Raw genomic sequence first — 15,148 nt, 5'->3', positions numbered from 1 at the left:
AGTATTTATTGGATCACAGCTTTACCATAGGAGCTTATATGCAGGTTGCAGGATAAAGCAAACACCCCTTAAATAATAATTTATAATAAACAATTTACTACCTCATTGAGGACAATTTCATTGATTGAGTATTTAAAAAATTCTAAAATAAGTCTACAATGTATTGCATTTACATCCTTATATCTATCATAGTGATTGAAGACTTCCTACTCTCAAACTTTATTATATTTTGAAAATATTGTAAAAATAAGAGAGCAGACTTAAAACTTGCCGCACTTGAACCCAAACCTTCCACATTATCATAATACACATTAAATTAAAAAGTACTTATAATGGAATAAAAGTAAAATATGCACAATAAATCATTTTAAAACTATTTGAAGCTCTAATAAACAATATTCAAAGCAAAGAATATTGTGGAATGTCACATATTGAAAAAAATTATTATCATGCCTTGTTGATAAAAGAGAGAAGTAGAGAGCATAAATTATAATCTAGATGGAGTGAAAAAGCAATAAGTATTGAAAGTTCAATAAAAACTTTTAGTATTGCAAGTTACAATAAAGAAAGACAAGATAATCTCAAATAAGCTTGGATAGTGACTACATTGATTCCATTAGCAGGAAAACCGCCATGAAATCAACCAAATTTTCTTCTCTAAATCTGCATTGAACTATCTCCATCACCAGAGGAGGAGTTTTTGTTGAGTGTAAGCAGTTGTTTAGTGCTGCCCCCGCTTGTGTAACTATCCGCACTACTCTTAATGCTTAGTGGAGTACCAGGAAGTTTATTGGGGGTACTATCCACCGAGCTTGCAGTGTTGGCGATAGTTTGGGAGTCATACAAAGTGTTGGCGATAACGGAGGGCTCTTCTGGAGTGTAGTAATCTGATTCGTCACCTCTTTCTGTGAAAATCACTAAAGAACCTAAGAGAATCTATCTCAGTAGTTCTCATTGCTTACCATATCTGCCATTCTTTCCCTTATTAACACTCAACTGGGAGACCTCACAATCTTCCTCATGATCGTCTATATGGTCCAACACATCTTCCATGTGCAAAGCTAAAGTGGTAGACCTAGTAAGACTTGGTCTCTCTTTTTGAAGCAATGGAGACAACTTCTCAGCCTCACTGTCCTCACTAACTTCATCTTTGTCCTTTTCATTGACCAGTTTAACCGAATCCCTCTGTCTTTGTCTTGATCGAACTACTACCTCCTTCTCATCCTTCAGAAGAGGACATTTCTGAGTCTCCTTTTTTTCACTCATGTCATCTTCGGATCTGGTGGTCAGAACTGTCACTACAGCTGCAAAAACAATGCCCCTAAAGAAATCTTTATATAATAAGTAACGTTATTACATTTAGTTGTATATTCAGGAGTTGTAGGTTGACTGCCTCTCTTTGAAGACGGCGATTGTCGGCTCAAAACTCGTGCAGCTAAAACTGCATTTTCATTTTCCGGAGATTCTACTAAGTCCGGCACGGCAGCTGGAGGTTGTCTGGGCTGGCAAGGCCCGTTTAATGCTTCAATCAGGGACACAGCTTCATATCCAGGTGGAATATTATCACAGTTTGCCTATATTTTGGTTAGAGAGAAACAAAGTTTTCCATAGTTTTGTAGTAACTAAATATGTAAGTATAATTACATCGGGCTGGCTAATTGGAGGGAGACTGGGTACACTGCCCTTTTGTAGAGCCCTAATTTGCAGCAAAGCCCTAAAAGGGGCGCGGCAAATTGGGCAATTATTCGCTTGATAGCGCAGTGAATCAGCGCAAGAGTTGCACAAGCATAAATGTCTGCAAGGAAGAATTAACGTGTCTCTAACATCACACATACAAATGACACATTCTGAGCCATTGTCCTCAGTATCTTCATCACCACAAGCCTAAAAATTTAAGGAATGTTTGGAGAAAAAATACTTCAAAATTTTCCGTAATTAAATAATAATTCTTGAACTACTAATACCTCTACTGACTATTTTACATTATATTTTAGGTAATGGTACCTATGCTCGTTATAGAGTGAAATTTACTACTAAAACTACTTATTTAAATACTACCTAGCCAGGCCCCAATTTAATGAAGATGACTTTCTTAAAATTCTTAAAAAATTATGCAGATATGGTAGTTAAAAGGAACCCACCCTCCATCCGAAATTATGCATTGTAGATGGATAGTATGTCCAAGAATTATCATTTCATGCTGCATCCTTGTCTACCACATTCAAACAAATATCTTTTATAGGATTACAATGTACTTTTATCAATACCTTTTCATAGTTTTTATTTTCGATACCATAAATTTCTTGCAACAAATAGCACAGGCCATCCACCCACAGTTTCTGCTTTAAAGCCTTAAGCAGAAAAATACCATCTGCAATTTTCTCAACTGTAGCTATAGTTGTATGGGACTGTCTCATATCTACAACACTTTAAATTAGTTTAAACTTTTTTAATTGATGAAAACTGACCTTCAGGCCCCTCCTCAGCCACACAATAAATTACTATAGGAATAATCTCCTTGTCGACATCATAAAGGAGCTCGCCCTCAGTATATTTTGCTGGGTTAAACATGTGAGTGGGCTGGCAAAATTGCTGATTTGCCCCTTTCTTATAATGGAAAGTTTCTGAAGAAAGTGCAGCATCACGTGGTACATATCTAGATACATAAAAGATTTACAAATATGCCTTCAAAATCTGAAGAAAATTCATACAATACGCCCGTAGGGGTAATTTCCTCAATGCAAAAATAATGAATGGTTATTGCACACCTAACGTCACAGTCAAAAGTAAATTCTATATTAAAATATGAGTTGGTGCCCAACTCCAACTGAGACAAATCTGCTTTCTCAGAGTTTAATTTGTTGTACTCATTTGAGGCTCTAACAAATCGAAGAGATTCCTTCCTGATGTTTACTAGGCATTTTAAGGTTTTGGTAGGCTCATTGGGCTGGGGCGGTGGATATGGAAACTAGAGAAATTGAAACTTTAGAGGACAAATAGCCTTTGAAGTCTGAAATTTACTTACGGGAGTGGGGCGACTACCTAGGAAATTTAGGTCAGTATTTTCTCCAAATAAATAAGACTCTGGTTGCGGGGTGTCGAATCTCTCACCCCCCATTATGAAATGGTTGCCAAAGTAGCTGCCTAAAAGGTATTTTCACGTACAATAGGTAAAATAATACTTAAATTATTAGTCCTTACCAGATCTGGGTGGATACTTGTAGGCATGGTTTGGGCCCACGTCCACTTCTTCCACCCCATTTCGCTGTCTAGTTGACAGAAGGGCACCCATCCCGATTTATTCGAACAAATGGCACCGCAAATGAGGTATTTTATAACATATTTTTGGAGATTTTTATAATTATTATTGGGAAAAATTAAAGGAAATATTTGCATTCACCATTCATAACAAATAAACGTCAAAAACAGCTGTGAAATGATTATGGGGTCATTATTGGAGGGAGAAGTTGGGAGTAAAGCGAATATAGATGTTTCATCTGTTTTAAGCAAGTGAAAGTGAGATAGATGGGGGATCCTAGCAGTGCGGAATTCTGATGAATTTTAGGGGAAGGTCGATTAGATGTTATATCAGACTAAAGATGAAAATGATGTAGGGGAACTTCGCTTAAAGACTTAAAAATACTGTACTTCGAGGAATCCTTTAACTCATTTTAGATATGAATCGAAACAAATCATGGTAAAATCTTAATTAAAAATTAAAGACCGAGTAACATAGACAATGGAAACAATTTTTTATTGCATAGCACTACATTTAAGGTAAAAAAACATGAATACATTCATCACATCCGCCCCAAATGTTCTTCTATCCAAAGTACTGTATTGATAACATTATCCATTTCGTTGGGAACGGAGCCCAAGGGATGATTGTCTTCATACAGATTCATTCTAAAGAAAGATATCAATAAAACCCCCACCAATAAAACGAGCAAAACCCACCTAACTTTCACTCCATTAGCCTTCAATCTTAGAAAATATTCATTTCCTTGATGAGGGGGCACCCGCAAATCCTTGGATCCAATTTGAAGAAGAGTGGGCGCCTTCACCTTATGAGCATGAACTATCGGAGACGCTTCACGCATTTTTAACAACGTTTCATTGTCGATTTCGCCCTTTTGAGTATAGGCCAGCCCCGTTACTGCATAACACCTGCTGACCAGAATTTTTATTTTGTTCGATATTTTAAAAAAAGCTCACCAGTCGGGAATATCGGAAATAATGCTCATGGAGGCGATATCGAATACCGGGTTTCTGGCGACTACAGACTTAAACCTGTCAGGGTACTGACCGCTTAAATGAGCGACTAAAAAACCACCATGGGAGCCTCCACACAGGGACAACTAAACACAATGTTATTTTCCAAGTTTTTTTAAGAGATTTTTTTACCTGATCAGGATTGATCCAAGGTCGTCCTTTAAGGACAGAATCAACGGCCTGAATGCAGTCCCGTACATCTGCACTCCCAACTTTACCCTCTAAATACTTAATTGATTCATTCCCTGACCCAATAGAGCCTCTATAGTTTACAAGCAGAATTGCGTATCCTACATAGTGATAAAGAACACTTCAGTCGTCATTTTAAAGAGATAGAAAAACCTTACCTAGCGATAAGAAAAGCGCTTCTTCTAAGAAGTAATAATTAGCAAAGGCTGCGTGAGGGCCACCATGAGGCCACACTATTAAAGGCACAGTTTTAACACTTCCAGAACTTGGACCCAAATAAATAGCATTAAAATCAGCTATAAATGCAAAAAAATCAAATCACAACAAATACCCATTTAAATAAGCCACATACTGAAAGCACCATTAGGGGCTACCAAATCCAGATATTCATAACTACTATCCTGTATTTCTGGCACTTCCACTTTGGAAGTTATTTCTGACCATTCTGATATTTGTCCGTTAATTAACTTTCCACAGACAACTCTATCGGGGACTAGGAAATTACGCCTTAAAGCCAATACCATATCCCCTTTAACATCCAAAATTTGCTGACTTCCAGAATCGAATTCAATTTCTTTAATATTACCCGAATCTGTTTAAGACAATAAATATTAATATTTATTTGCGCTTTAATTTTCAATGGTATATATTCCTGGAAATTAGTATTGACTACGACATCCACTGCGAGGTTCTTTTAAATGACCATCATTTACTTATGCGACTAACAATTTATTTGCGACATGAATGGTTTTTCGCCAAAATCACGTCATAGTCAATATTTATTTTCTAGACATTACCAATATTAATGAGATAGCAGTTCAGAGTATACTTTTGATTGGTATTGAGGAAAATCTCATTTTTGCTTGCCCAAAGCCTTTTGGGAAACCCAGTATTGTAAATACCAAAAAAGGTCTTGTTGCCTGCAATTTCTTTTTTCAATTGAATTGTATCAACCACAACTTCCGCTTCTGACTAAAATCCCCAAAATAAGAATAAGTCTTAAGCGACTTTTTTGCCAAACAAACTTTAGCAGTGAAAGGTACTGCAACTTTAGCAAGCTGCATGCAGGACATATGGGGACCTCCAGCCTCTCTTTGCAACCAAATGACACTACCACCATCTGGAGTGAATCTCGGCGATTTTACTGCCTTATTTTGAAATTGCAACTCCACTAAAAGAATTTCTTTTCATATTCACTAAATCAAATATCTGTGACTAACCAAAATTTCCTTCAAAATCTAACTGAAACAAAGTACTTGGCCTATTAGTGCAATAAATCAGACCAAGTTTTCTGGGCTCAATGAAATAAGCAACACCAATGATATAAGTGCCATCTGGGGAATATTGAGGTTGGGCTACACAAATGTTATCTGGCAATCCTTTGAGGATTTCTACTGAGTCATTCTCAATGTCATATTGGATCAAGATTGATTTCTTTTTGGCCACTAATTGTTCACCCCAGTCTTGCTCAAAGAGATACTCTTCACCCTATTAAATATAATTTAATATATGGATATTTGATTAATCAAATTACTCGAAAAATCCTTGGATACCTTGACAGCAGGCTTTGTGGCATTTTCACCATCTTTAGGCTCCTCTGGTTTCTTCCTCTTATAAAATGGCTCACTTTTAGGGTTTTTTTTCTCAGCCACATACAGCAGTTTTGTTTCATCAGGTGAGAATTCAAATGATGAAAACTCAACTAAGAACATTCACCAATTTTTATTTTGCCTTTTAAGTATTAAATAGTAGAGTTACCATCAGCATAAACATTGCCATGCACATCTAATGCTGCCAAATCAACAACCCTAACTAAATTGCTATTTTTCCATATTTCCAGATAGTGTTTCGAGTCGCTTTCCCTTAGCACAGCTTTCAGTTTCTGGGACCCAGACACTTTTGACAGAACTCTATTAATTACAGATTATTACATGTTTCCATTCACCATCAAAATTTAACGTTTCATTCAACTTCACCAGGAGAAACTTTTTTGTCCCTGGCATGCTTAACAAAACATTATTATGGCTTTAAATCAAAATAACTTACTCTGAGCTTACATCTACAGGCAAAGTACTTTCAATGCTCTTTAGATTATTGTTTAGCAATATTGTTTGGCTAAATTTTGCCATTGAGCCTTTTTCAATATTTCTCTGCAACCATGTTGTATGGATGACATTTTCTGATTGGATTTGAGCACCAATCAGGCTTGGTATTTGAGCAAGGGATTTATAGGTTTTCACGATTTTATCTAGCTGTAAAAGAAATGTTTCTCAAGAAGCAAAAAAATATGGAAAGAAAGGTCACAATGCTTTATTTTATATTTTTATAGAAATGCCAAAACCACACATACCTTTGTAGACATATTGTTTCTATCACAAAGTCTTTAGTACTCTAATACTACCTACTTTAGTACGGGCAGCTGTAGTAAAAGGACAGTGACAAACACAAAATCATATCATTTGCAAATATTTGGTTAACCATCAAGATAACGGTGTAACTAGGTAATAAACAAATTTACCTAACAGAATATCAATGATTTAGACGGTTTTGTGTGATATTTAACTCAATTTCCCACAATTTGAAACCTTGAAGGAAGACAAGCCCTTAATCTGTTAACAAATAGCAAAATCAAATCAACGGAGGAAAAAAGAAGTTGAGGTTAGAAGTTTATTTAAATTGTTATAATAAAAAAAATGAAAGTTGCAACGTTGCCAAACTGTCTGAACCGTACTATGGCGAAGGAAAATGGAATCGGACTACTAAATTAACCTAATTTTGACTAATTATCTTCGAAGTGGATTCAAAGCAAAAGACCTCCCAAACAACAAAGCTTACGATAAAATCCAGAAAATTTCAAATTTTGATGTCAAGAAATCTTAAATCTGATTGTCTATGTGTCCATGTTCGAAAATTATAGTTCCTTTTATATGTATCAGTAATTTGATCATCTTTAATTAAAACTGTAAAAAAACTCTCAATTTAGGTTAATTCGCGTTAGCTCGGGTTATTTACGATACCATTTTAACATTTTCTGTATCCCTAGGTGTTATTGTTGGTAACTCTACGGCGCCATATATAGAAGCAAGATGTAAGTGAGAATGGTACGCTATTAAAATTTCCTTTGGGAACCCCTGAATAACTTAGAGTGTTAGTTCAAAGTGCTGATAGATGGTACCACGTAGAAGACAAATCATACATAAATTGAGGCTATTGGAGATTATTAATGAGGCTCAAAAAGGGGCGCGAACAGATCATTATTTTGAAATTAAATGAGTAAACAAACTTCTGAACACACTCAGTCCGCATTAACAAACAGAAAATCCCGACAAACCCAACTGGCATGAGTATTAATAATAAAGCAATAAACTGGAATATATGTATCTTGGCATTTTGCCATTACTCTGTCTAAAAATAAAAGTCAAATTCCCGCGGACTAAATCTCTGTCTTTTTTTGCGGGACACAATCAACATGTCTCCCAAGAAACCTGTTGAAAATTTACGTGTTTTATGCTCGAAACTGGTTATCGCCCTCACTTTGGACATCATCAGGTGCTCGGGAAATAAGTGCATCGAGGGTCTTAGAGTGCATTTGAGCAGATTGCCTCGCACGTTAAAGGAAGAGCTTATCTTGGATATTTTGGACTTGACACAGTTAAATTCCACCAGCAAGTGGGTCAGTTTCTGTGCTTTCCAGACGTCTTGTCCAAAGTTCGATTTCAGGAATTTGTCCTCAAAGTTCCACGAGAAGTTTGCAGATTGCTTGGAAAATGTTTGCTATCTGAATCTAACTGAAGCTCAGGTAACGCTTGATAGTAAAAAAAAACACGAACCTTCCATTAATCTATTATAACAACTAAATTAATCCCCACAGTGTTTATTATCGATGATTGATTGTTCATTGTTAATGGGGAATTTTATTGAGAATCACAAACAAACAAACAATTTTTTTCTTAGATTTCGGAGCCATCCCTGCGTAGCCTGATTAGTAAGTGTCCCTTATTGAGATCCCTCATCATCCCTAATTTTGCTACTGACCTGCTGATGCAGGAAATAAAGACCCTGCAAAATCTGGAGCTTCTGGACATTAGCGGCAGCATATGCGTCTCCCAGGAGGGCTGGAAGTGCCTCACAAACAAATCTCTTCAGATACTGGTTCTTGGAGCATCTTGCAATGTTCAAACCCTATCAGAAATCCTAATGCGGTTGCCACACTTGCGGGAAGTTAGAAATTACCAGGGAACTGCTCAAGCATTGCTGCAGCTGAGAGCAGCAACTAAGCTTAAGTGCGTTAGTGATAGTGATACTAACACAGAGCGAATGCTTGCTATTATTAGCATTTGCCCAGAGCTTCAGGAGCTTTCTTTGGAAGACCCTCTAGAAGATTCTCTGGATGTACTAGTCCAAGAACTGAGCTCTCTAAAAAAGCTAAGAATATCTCACATTCACAACTGCAAATCCCCGTTGAAAATCACAAGAAAGCTCACTTTATTAATATTAGAGGCCAAAAACCTATCCCTAGACCTCAATACAATCAGCATAGCCCTTGAGTATTTATCAATGAAATCCTGCCATTTATATGGCTCTGATCTCTACTTGCGCAATCTCAGAGTTCTAGAGCTGATTGACTGTGATGTGAAAAAAGACTTAGTGATAGAGTTGCTGGAAAACTGCGCCCAACTTCGAAGGGTAGCAATATCGCACGATATAGGGCTAACGGACGCCGATGTGAAGAGGTTGTGTAAAGCTCAGAAGCTGAGGCAGCTAGAGGAGCTATGGCTGTCTTTAGCTAGGCAGTTGAGTAGCGACTCAGTGATTCTGCTGATGAATCACTGTGAAAGGCTGACTTTGCTGGGGACTTTAAACGGGTGGAACGTGGAGAAAATCGAGATTAATTATCTGAGGTGTGTGATTTATTTCGCGAATATTAATTTGAATTTGTTGTATTTTAATTGTTTTTGAGGTTGAGAATAAATTTTATGAAATGTGGGATAATTTGATTTGATCCATCCGACATTGTTTCATTCAAATTTTCAAAATTAAATAAGAAATATTAATTTATTTATTTTTCTCCGTAAAATAATCAATTTTACGGAGAAAAAAATTTAAATATATACATACCTTTAAAAGTTTTGCATCACCTTGATTCTTGGACATTTTGTGTGGTGCAAAAAATTAATGAAACATTTATTTGTTAATAAATTTTGATTAAAAATCAATTTGTTTGTACCACAATTAGTTCACTATTAAATTTTAAACAATAAAAACAACTTCTAAAGTAAAATAGAAATTAACAACGTGTATTTCCATCCCTGGTATCGATGCAAGCTTGAAGACGTCGTTGCGTGCTTTAAACAATGATAGCTTTAAGATCTTGAGGAATGTGCTGCCATTTTTCTGCAACAGCAATAATAAACTCCTAGATGGTTTTAGGAGGATTTCTTTGAGAGTTCACAGGTCTGGAAAGCATATTCCAAGCACGTTCCATAGGGTTCATGTTAAGCAACAAAAGAGGCCAATCTGAACGGTTGGTTCCCTCACTTCCTAGGTAGTCATTTACTACCATAGTACCATGAGGATGAGCATGGCCGTTCAGAAGATTAACCTGTCATCAACAGCCCCTCGCTATAGTCTAACACATGGCTTCAGAACGTCCCTGATGTATCTATCAATCGCCATTGATTTGTTAAAAATTAGATTATACCAGCCCAAAACATAACACTTTCTCCCACAAAAGGGACACGAGGTGTGGGCAAGTTGAGCAGCTCTTGTTGGCACTCCTGAGTCTATCTTGCAGAGAGTTGGTCTCTAAATAGTGACTCCATATGCAGGAGATGTCGCGTTGAAAAACACTTATTCGCTTAGAACAAATCTTCTTCCTCTAGAGCCGACATTCTTGCACGATCAATTTGTGATATCACTTGGCAATTCATAGTTTGGCGTTGAACCCTAAAATGGTACTAGCCCATATCATCAAAATAAACCTCGAATTCTTTATTTAAGAAAAAATATGTAAAATATTGTTTCATCGATGCAAAAAGGGCATCGTTGTTAACGATAAACCATAGATATGAATGTAAGAAAAAAATCTTGTAGCAAATTACTTTAAAACAGAAAAATCTGGTGACGTAGAACTTTTGAAGCTATGTGTATTTTCTTTTGGAGGAATTAAATCTCCGATCTACTATTAGCACCTCTTTAGGGAGTTTTTATGTGAAAGGGCGTATTTTTCTGCATATTTAAGGCGAGGATCTTTTTATCATCAATATTTAAAGGTCTGAAACTTCATTTCTACAGACAGCAGCTCTGTGTGAAATCGTCCATCTAAGAGAGCATACCATTATTTATATTTTCTGTAAATTTCATCATTACTACATTTTTCTATTTCGCTCTGGAAATTTTTAAAATAAATATACCCATAATCATAAAGTGAAAGATTTGTTAGGTAATCAATAGTTCAAAGTCTATAACTTCGGATCTATTAAGACGCTCTATGCGCAATCTTTCAAGTGAAATAGCTTGCTGTTCTCTATATTTCCTGTAAATTTGATAACTGCAACATTTTCCCATTTAGTTCCGCAAACTTCCAAATTAAATATGCTCGTAATGCTGAAGGGATTTAAAAAAAATAATCTTCATTCAGAGGTCCGCAACTTTGAATCTATTGACATCAGCTTTGTGCCGATTTTTTCCCGCAAAAGAGGATACTTTTCTCCATAGTTTCTGTAAATTTCATCGCCTTTTCATTATCGAGAGACCATGTAGAAAATTGATTTAAAATATCAAAAGATGACAAACTTTCCTTGCCCTTAATCCCTTTAATCCTCGATTGCAGGTTTATCAGCATTATGAACAAAAACTTAAAAGGGATTAAAGGATCTGCAAACGTATAAAAGGATTTTGCCTTAGATTAATTTTTGTAGTACTTCTATTAAATCTACAATGACTTATTACAAGTTAAGCTGTATCGTGCTATTTTTCCTGATTTTAAATCTTCAAAGTGTAAAACCTGACTGCGGTAAGATCCAATTTGTCTACAGTTTTTTTTCTGTAGAATCAATCCGTTTTAGAACACAAGAAAGAAGTTGTTTGTTATTATGCTAGCTGGGCATTGTATCGTCAAGATGAGGGACAATTTACTACAGACAACATCGACCCTACTCTATGCACTAACATTATCTACAGTTTTGCGGGATTAGACATTAATCTACAGTTGGCTTCTCTTGATCCCAATGCAGACATAACGCAAGGTAGAAAAAAAAAAAAAAAGTCATCTGGAATATAAGTTTTTCTAGGTGGTTTCTACAATTTCTCTCAAATCAAAGAGCAAAACCCTTGCGTACGAATCACCCTAGCTGTGGGAGGGTGGAACGAGGGGTCTTTGAAATATTCCATTGTAAGTTCACTGAAATTTTTAAATCTGAAATTTTAAATAATAAAGAGATTGTTCAATAGATGGCCTCAGATGAGGCAACCAGAGAGGCATTCGCTGAAAATGCCCTGAAATTCATTGCTTACTATGGTTTTGATGGTTTGGATTTGGATTGGGAGTATCCTACAGCTAGAGGAGGAATTGCAGACGATAAAGCGAACTTTAACTCTTTGCTGCAAACTCTTAAAGATAAATTATCCCCATGGGGATTAACGCTTTCAATAGCAGTTTCAATGGAAGACTCATATTACGATGTTGCCACGATAGCCCAGTAAGTCGAATTGCAATAACAATACTTTCTCGAGGAAAACAACTTTATTTAAGAATTGTGGATTACATCCATATCATGGCCTACGACGTGACCACAGCTGACTCCAAAGTTACAGGACTCCTGGCCCCCCTTAGCGTTATAGTAAGTTTAATATGTCCCTCGTGTTTCCGCTCTTCGACAACTTTTATTATTAAAACTAAGTAGTAAACGTATCATTTTCCAGACCAAAAAGGTGGAGGCTTGGATTAAAAACGGAGCAAGTGCAAGTCAATTGATTTTAGGTATTCCCACTTATGCCCGTTGCTTCAACTTAGCAAACCCTGATAATTCTGGCATTGGGGCTAAAGTAGTATCCAATACCACTTGTGGGGGGATTTGGACTGATCAGAATGGATTTTTTTCCTATTATGAGGTATGAACATACCGAAAAATCATCTCAGAGAGATGGTCATTTGATTAATCATCTTAGGTCTTGGAATTCATAGACATTAATTGTGGGGAAGAGGTTCTCACAGATTCCAATGTGTATTATTCGTGTGTAGATGTGTGGATGACTTATGATAATAAGCAATCAGTTTCAAGCAAGGCAAGAGGCTAATTTTGAATTTTTTCAATTTAATCAGATCTAATTGTATTTTAGTGTCAGTACATACGTGATACAAAATTAGGTGGAGCGATGCTATGGTCCCTAGATACAGACGACTTTGGGGGACTGTATGGAGACAAATATCCGCTGTTGAGTACTATTTATTCTTCTCTAAATAGTTGAAAGAGAAGAAGTAGTTTGTTAAGTGATGTTGATTAATGATTCGTGTTATTTTGTATCGCTATAATTGAATAAGATTTAAGCTTCAGCTCTTAGCGTAAATCAATAAATAATATTTATACAGTATAAACATTTTTTTAATACGTTATTGGCCACAGAGTTAAATCGGTATTGGACAAAGCAATCAACAGCCTTAAAGCATCGATTTCCTCCTGTGTAATGTCCCAACCCATCAATGACCCTAAAACTCTCAATTTGGGACAATTATCTGCCAGCAACTCCACTGTAACGGCAGTCAAGTACCTTGCCTCAGAAAGCAGCAATTCTTCAAGATTTTCGAGGCTACATTCACCCAGCAACCTAGAAAATATCAAACTACTCCTAACCGTTTTCAACCGATAACTTATATACCTAAACATATCACCATCAGTCATCTCAATACTGCACCCTACAGTAAAACTCCTGAGAAAAGGGGAGTTGGTCAAAACAGCCCTCAAAGCCGCGTCGTTTATATCACAGTACAAAATCTGAACCTTCTGAAGATTCACAAAGTACGCCCCTGGATTTGAAAAAGTCAGCTGCATTTGGTAGAATTCAGCTGCGTGCAAACCAGGGGCGTACTCGCATAATTGAGACAAGTCGATTTGGCCCGGTTTGCTGTGATTCAGCTTCAGCTGCTGCAACTTATGACCGCAGCTTTGCAGAAAGATTTGAAGCTCCGATGCGTCACCTTTATTTCGATTTTTGTTGTTTAGTAATTTAAATAAGGAAGTGTTTTTTTAGACCTTTAGTAAGTTTCACTGTGCATAAATTTCCTAGTAGGGATAGATTCTTGACTACCCCCTCTTGGGGTTGGTTAATGTGGGCATTTCCCAAATAAGGGCAAGTTTCATGGATGGCTTCAAGGATTTCTAAGTTGCAGTCAGTGGCGTGTAGATAAGTGAGTTTTGTCCTGAAATTATTGTCCTTTTTATACAGGTACAAAAGGGCGTGTCCGGCAAAGGAGTAGGTCTTCAGGACGTTTAGATTGGGCAAATTTGAGATGATTTCTGCTATTAATTCATAACCATTAATCGAATCCTGGCACAAGTCCTTCTTCCCAAAGCTACCAATATCCAGGATTCGTATAGTGTCACTTCGCAACTGCCTAAAAGCCTCAGTAAAACTCATCAAAAGCTCAATTTTCTCACCAAAATAATACCGAATGCCTGCAGTAGAATAGCAGGCCTCACCGGATATATCCAGCTTCACTAAACTCTTAAGGCTCAATAGAGCATTTATCACAGAATCATCTGACATGTGGGGAACTATTAGGCTCTTCAGATGGCTCAAACTCAATATTAATTCACTCAAAAGCTGAGGAAAATCCCTGGCCCAAACTCCCTTTAAATTTAATTGCTGCAGACCTTTTCCTTGAAGTTTTATTGTTTCTAAAAACATTTTTTAATTATCTGGTTAAAGTCTTTGATGGATTAGCTTACGTAAAATCTGATCATAATAAAATCTGGGAAAAATCCCGATTTCCAGAGTCCTTAAATTGCCCTTTAGCAGTACTTGCAGGCAGCTAAATCTGATGCTGGCATCCAAGTTTGTCAGCCCTATGCATGTTAATAGAATAACAATATTTTTGGTGCAAAACACATACCTAAAATTTCTTTAAGTAAGGATTGAAGAACGTCATAAGGAGCTCCACACACATATTTCCTCACTTTTTCCTGATAAGTCCCTTCTTCGTCGCTAAGGGCATGTATCAGCTGATTTGAGAGCATTTTCAAGCAAAGCACTTTTAAGCTTTGAGGCTGCTTTTTCGGGGACATTTCACTGTTACTTAATACATTTGATCAATTAAATCGCGTGTTAATAATGCGCTTCATTGACAAAGACCCGGTATTTCCTTTGTCCACGTTCCTTAATTAACTAAACCGTGTTGACAAAGTATTAACACAGACTTTCGGCTGATAGACTAAAATACACTGGAACAATTATGTTTTAGGTCAAAAATAGATTCCGAGATTTATAGATTTGTGAGTATTTTGGTTCCAAAGTTGTTGGTCTATAGTTGGCTTTTTAAGCTGGGAACGCAGTTGAGTTATGTGACGTAAAATTGACGCTAACTGCGGCTAAGAAACCGTTACGTTGAACGTCATTTTGACGTAGGTCAAGGAAAATCTACTGAGTTCTCAACTTTTCGATTTTCTTCTTTTTTGGAAAACGTTTTTGG

The 15,148-nt window shown here is 36.6% G+C and overlaps 5 protein-coding genes across 6 annotated transcripts; 2 read left to right on the top strand and 3 right to left on the bottom strand.

Moving 5' to 3' along the window:
• Window positions 1-68: 68 nt before the first annotated feature.
• On the bottom strand, window positions 69-3,442 carry Mrgn1 (Mahogunin ring finger 1). The gene is made up of 9 exons (XM_066390573.1): window positions 3,202-3,442; window positions 3,026-3,144; window positions 2,712-2,968; window positions 2,469-2,656; window positions 2,268-2,419; window positions 1,645-1,884; window positions 1,358-1,574; window positions 963-1,304; window positions 69-905 (listed from the first exon to the last, which is right to left on the bottom strand). The coding sequence occupies exons 1-9, from the start codon at window positions 3,290-3,292 to the stop codon at window positions 658-660; spliced, it is 1,854 nt and encodes a 617-aa protein (XP_066246670.1). The 5' UTR covers window positions 3,293-3,442; the 3' UTR covers window positions 69-657.
• A 327-nt stretch (window positions 3,443-3,769) lies between these two features.
• LOC136408933 (acylamino-acid-releasing enzyme-like) lies at window positions 3,770-7,085 on the bottom strand. Of its 2 annotated transcripts, none has more exons than XM_066390157.1 (13): window positions 6,812-7,085; window positions 6,508-6,713; window positions 6,220-6,371; window positions 6,015-6,163; window positions 5,682-5,949; window positions 5,487-5,632; window positions 5,259-5,433; window positions 4,814-5,053; window positions 4,620-4,757; window positions 4,405-4,562; window positions 4,216-4,358; window positions 3,958-4,170; window positions 3,770-3,906 (listed from the first exon to the last, which is right to left on the bottom strand). In XM_066390157.1, exons 1-13 carry the CDS (start codon window positions 6,821-6,823, stop codon window positions 3,801-3,803), a joined length of 2,106 nt encoding a protein of 701 aa, XP_066246254.1. In that variant the 5' UTR covers window positions 6,824-7,085; the 3' UTR covers window positions 3,770-3,800. The 2 variants fall into 2 exon arrangements, with proteins under 2 accessions (XP_066246254.1, XP_066246255.1); XM_066390158.1 differs by having other exon boundaries at window positions 3,958-4,167; window positions 6,812-7,082.
• An 802-nt stretch (window positions 7,086-7,887) lies between these two features.
• On the top strand, window positions 7,888-9,436 carry LOC136408849 (F-box/LRR-repeat protein 2-like). The gene is made up of 2 exons (XM_066390035.1): window positions 7,888-8,260; window positions 8,416-9,436. The coding sequence occupies exons 1-2, from the start codon at window positions 7,931-7,933 to the stop codon at window positions 9,418-9,420; spliced, it is 1,335 nt and encodes a 444-aa protein (XP_066246132.1). The 5' UTR covers window positions 7,888-7,930; the 3' UTR covers window positions 9,421-9,436.
• A 1,902-nt stretch (window positions 9,437-11,338) lies between these two features.
• Window positions 11,339-13,034, top strand: LOC136408984 (chitotriosidase-1-like). Its single transcript, XM_066390236.1, has 8 exons — window positions 11,339-11,476; window positions 11,529-11,708; window positions 11,754-11,854; window positions 11,914-12,161; window positions 12,215-12,302; window positions 12,385-12,573; window positions 12,631-12,747; window positions 12,802-13,034. Exons 1-8 carry the CDS (start codon window positions 11,401-11,403, stop codon window positions 12,928-12,930), a joined length of 1,128 nt encoding a protein of 375 aa, XP_066246333.1. The 5' UTR covers window positions 11,339-11,400; the 3' UTR covers window positions 12,931-13,034.
• On the bottom strand, window positions 13,034-14,952 carry LOC136408983 (uncharacterized). The gene is made up of 6 exons (XM_066390234.1): window positions 14,573-14,952; window positions 14,409-14,525; window positions 14,129-14,357; window positions 13,713-14,074; window positions 13,339-13,657; window positions 13,034-13,287 (listed from the first exon to the last, which is right to left on the bottom strand). Exons 1-6 carry the CDS (start codon window positions 14,742-14,744, stop codon window positions 13,065-13,067), a joined length of 1,422 nt encoding a protein of 473 aa, XP_066246331.1. The 5' UTR covers window positions 14,745-14,952; the 3' UTR covers window positions 13,034-13,064.
• Window positions 14,953-15,148: the final 196 nt, after the last annotated feature.

The sequence above is a fragment of the Euwallacea similis genome, chromosome 5 (genome assembly GCF_039881205.1).
Source record: "Euwallacea similis isolate ESF13 chromosome 5, ESF131.1, whole genome shotgun sequence".
NCBI lineage: Eukaryota > Metazoa > Arthropoda > Insecta > Coleoptera > Curculionidae > Euwallacea > Euwallacea similis.
The sequence above is the reverse complement of the archived record's forward strand: the minus strand, read 5'-3'. Positions and strand labels throughout refer to the sequence as shown.

Excerpts from the sequence above, each read along its gene's own strand:
- Mrgn1 (XM_066390573.1), bottom strand. The coding sequence starts at position 3,292 with ATGGGTGCCCTTCTGTCAACTAGACAGCGAAATGGGGTGGAAGAAGTG. Across the intron at positions 2,969-3,025 it reads TAGGTAGTCGCCCCACTCCC|TTTCCATATCCACCGCCCCA; the intron begins GTAAGTAAATTT and ends CAATTTCTCTAG. Across the intron at positions 906-962 it reads GGGAAAGAATGGCAGATATG|AAAGAGGTGACGAATCAGAT; the intron begins GTAAGCAATGAG and ends TGATTTTCACAG.
- LOC136408983 (XM_066390234.1), bottom strand. The coding sequence starts at position 14,744 with ATGTCCCCGAAAAAGCAGCCTCAAAGCTTAAAAGTGCTTTGCTTGAAA. Across the intron at positions 14,526-14,572 it reads CTTACTTAAAGAAATTTTAG|GGCTGACAAACTTGGATGCC; the intron begins GTATGTGTTTTG and ends TAACATGCATAG. Across the intron at positions 13,288-13,338 it reads ACTGATGGTGATATGTTTAG|GTTGCTGGGTGAATGTAGCC; the intron begins GTATATAAGTTA and ends GATATTTTCTAG.
- LOC136408933 (XM_066390157.1), bottom strand. Across the intron at positions 5,434-5,486 it reads CAGTACCTTTCACTGCTAAA|TCAGAAGCGGAAGTTGTGGT; the intron begins GTTTGTTTGGCA and ends TGGGGATTTTAG. Across the intron at positions 3,907-3,957 it reads GCTAATGGAGTGAAAGTTAG|AATGAATCTGTATGAAGACA; the intron begins GTGGGTTTTGCT and ends ATCTTTCTTTAG.
- LOC136408849 (XM_066390035.1), top strand. The coding sequence starts at position 7,931 with ATGTCTCCCAAGAAACCTGTTGAAAATTTACGTGTTTTATGCTCGAAA. Across the intron at positions 8,261-8,415 it reads TGAATCTAACTGAAGCTCAG|ATTTCGGAGCCATCCCTGCG; the intron begins GTAACGCTTGAT and ends TTTTTTTCTTAG.
- LOC136408984 (XM_066390236.1), top strand. The coding sequence starts at position 11,401 with ATGACTTATTACAAGTTAAGCTGTATCGTGCTATTTTTCCTGATTTTA. Across the intron at positions 11,709-11,753 it reads CAATGCAGACATAACGCAAG|GTGGTTTCTACAATTTCTCT; the intron begins GTAGAAAAAAAA and ends AAGTTTTTCTAG. Across the intron at positions 12,574-12,630 it reads GATTTTTTTCCTATTATGAG|GTCTTGGAATTCATAGACAT; the intron begins GTATGAACATAC and ends TAATCATCTTAG.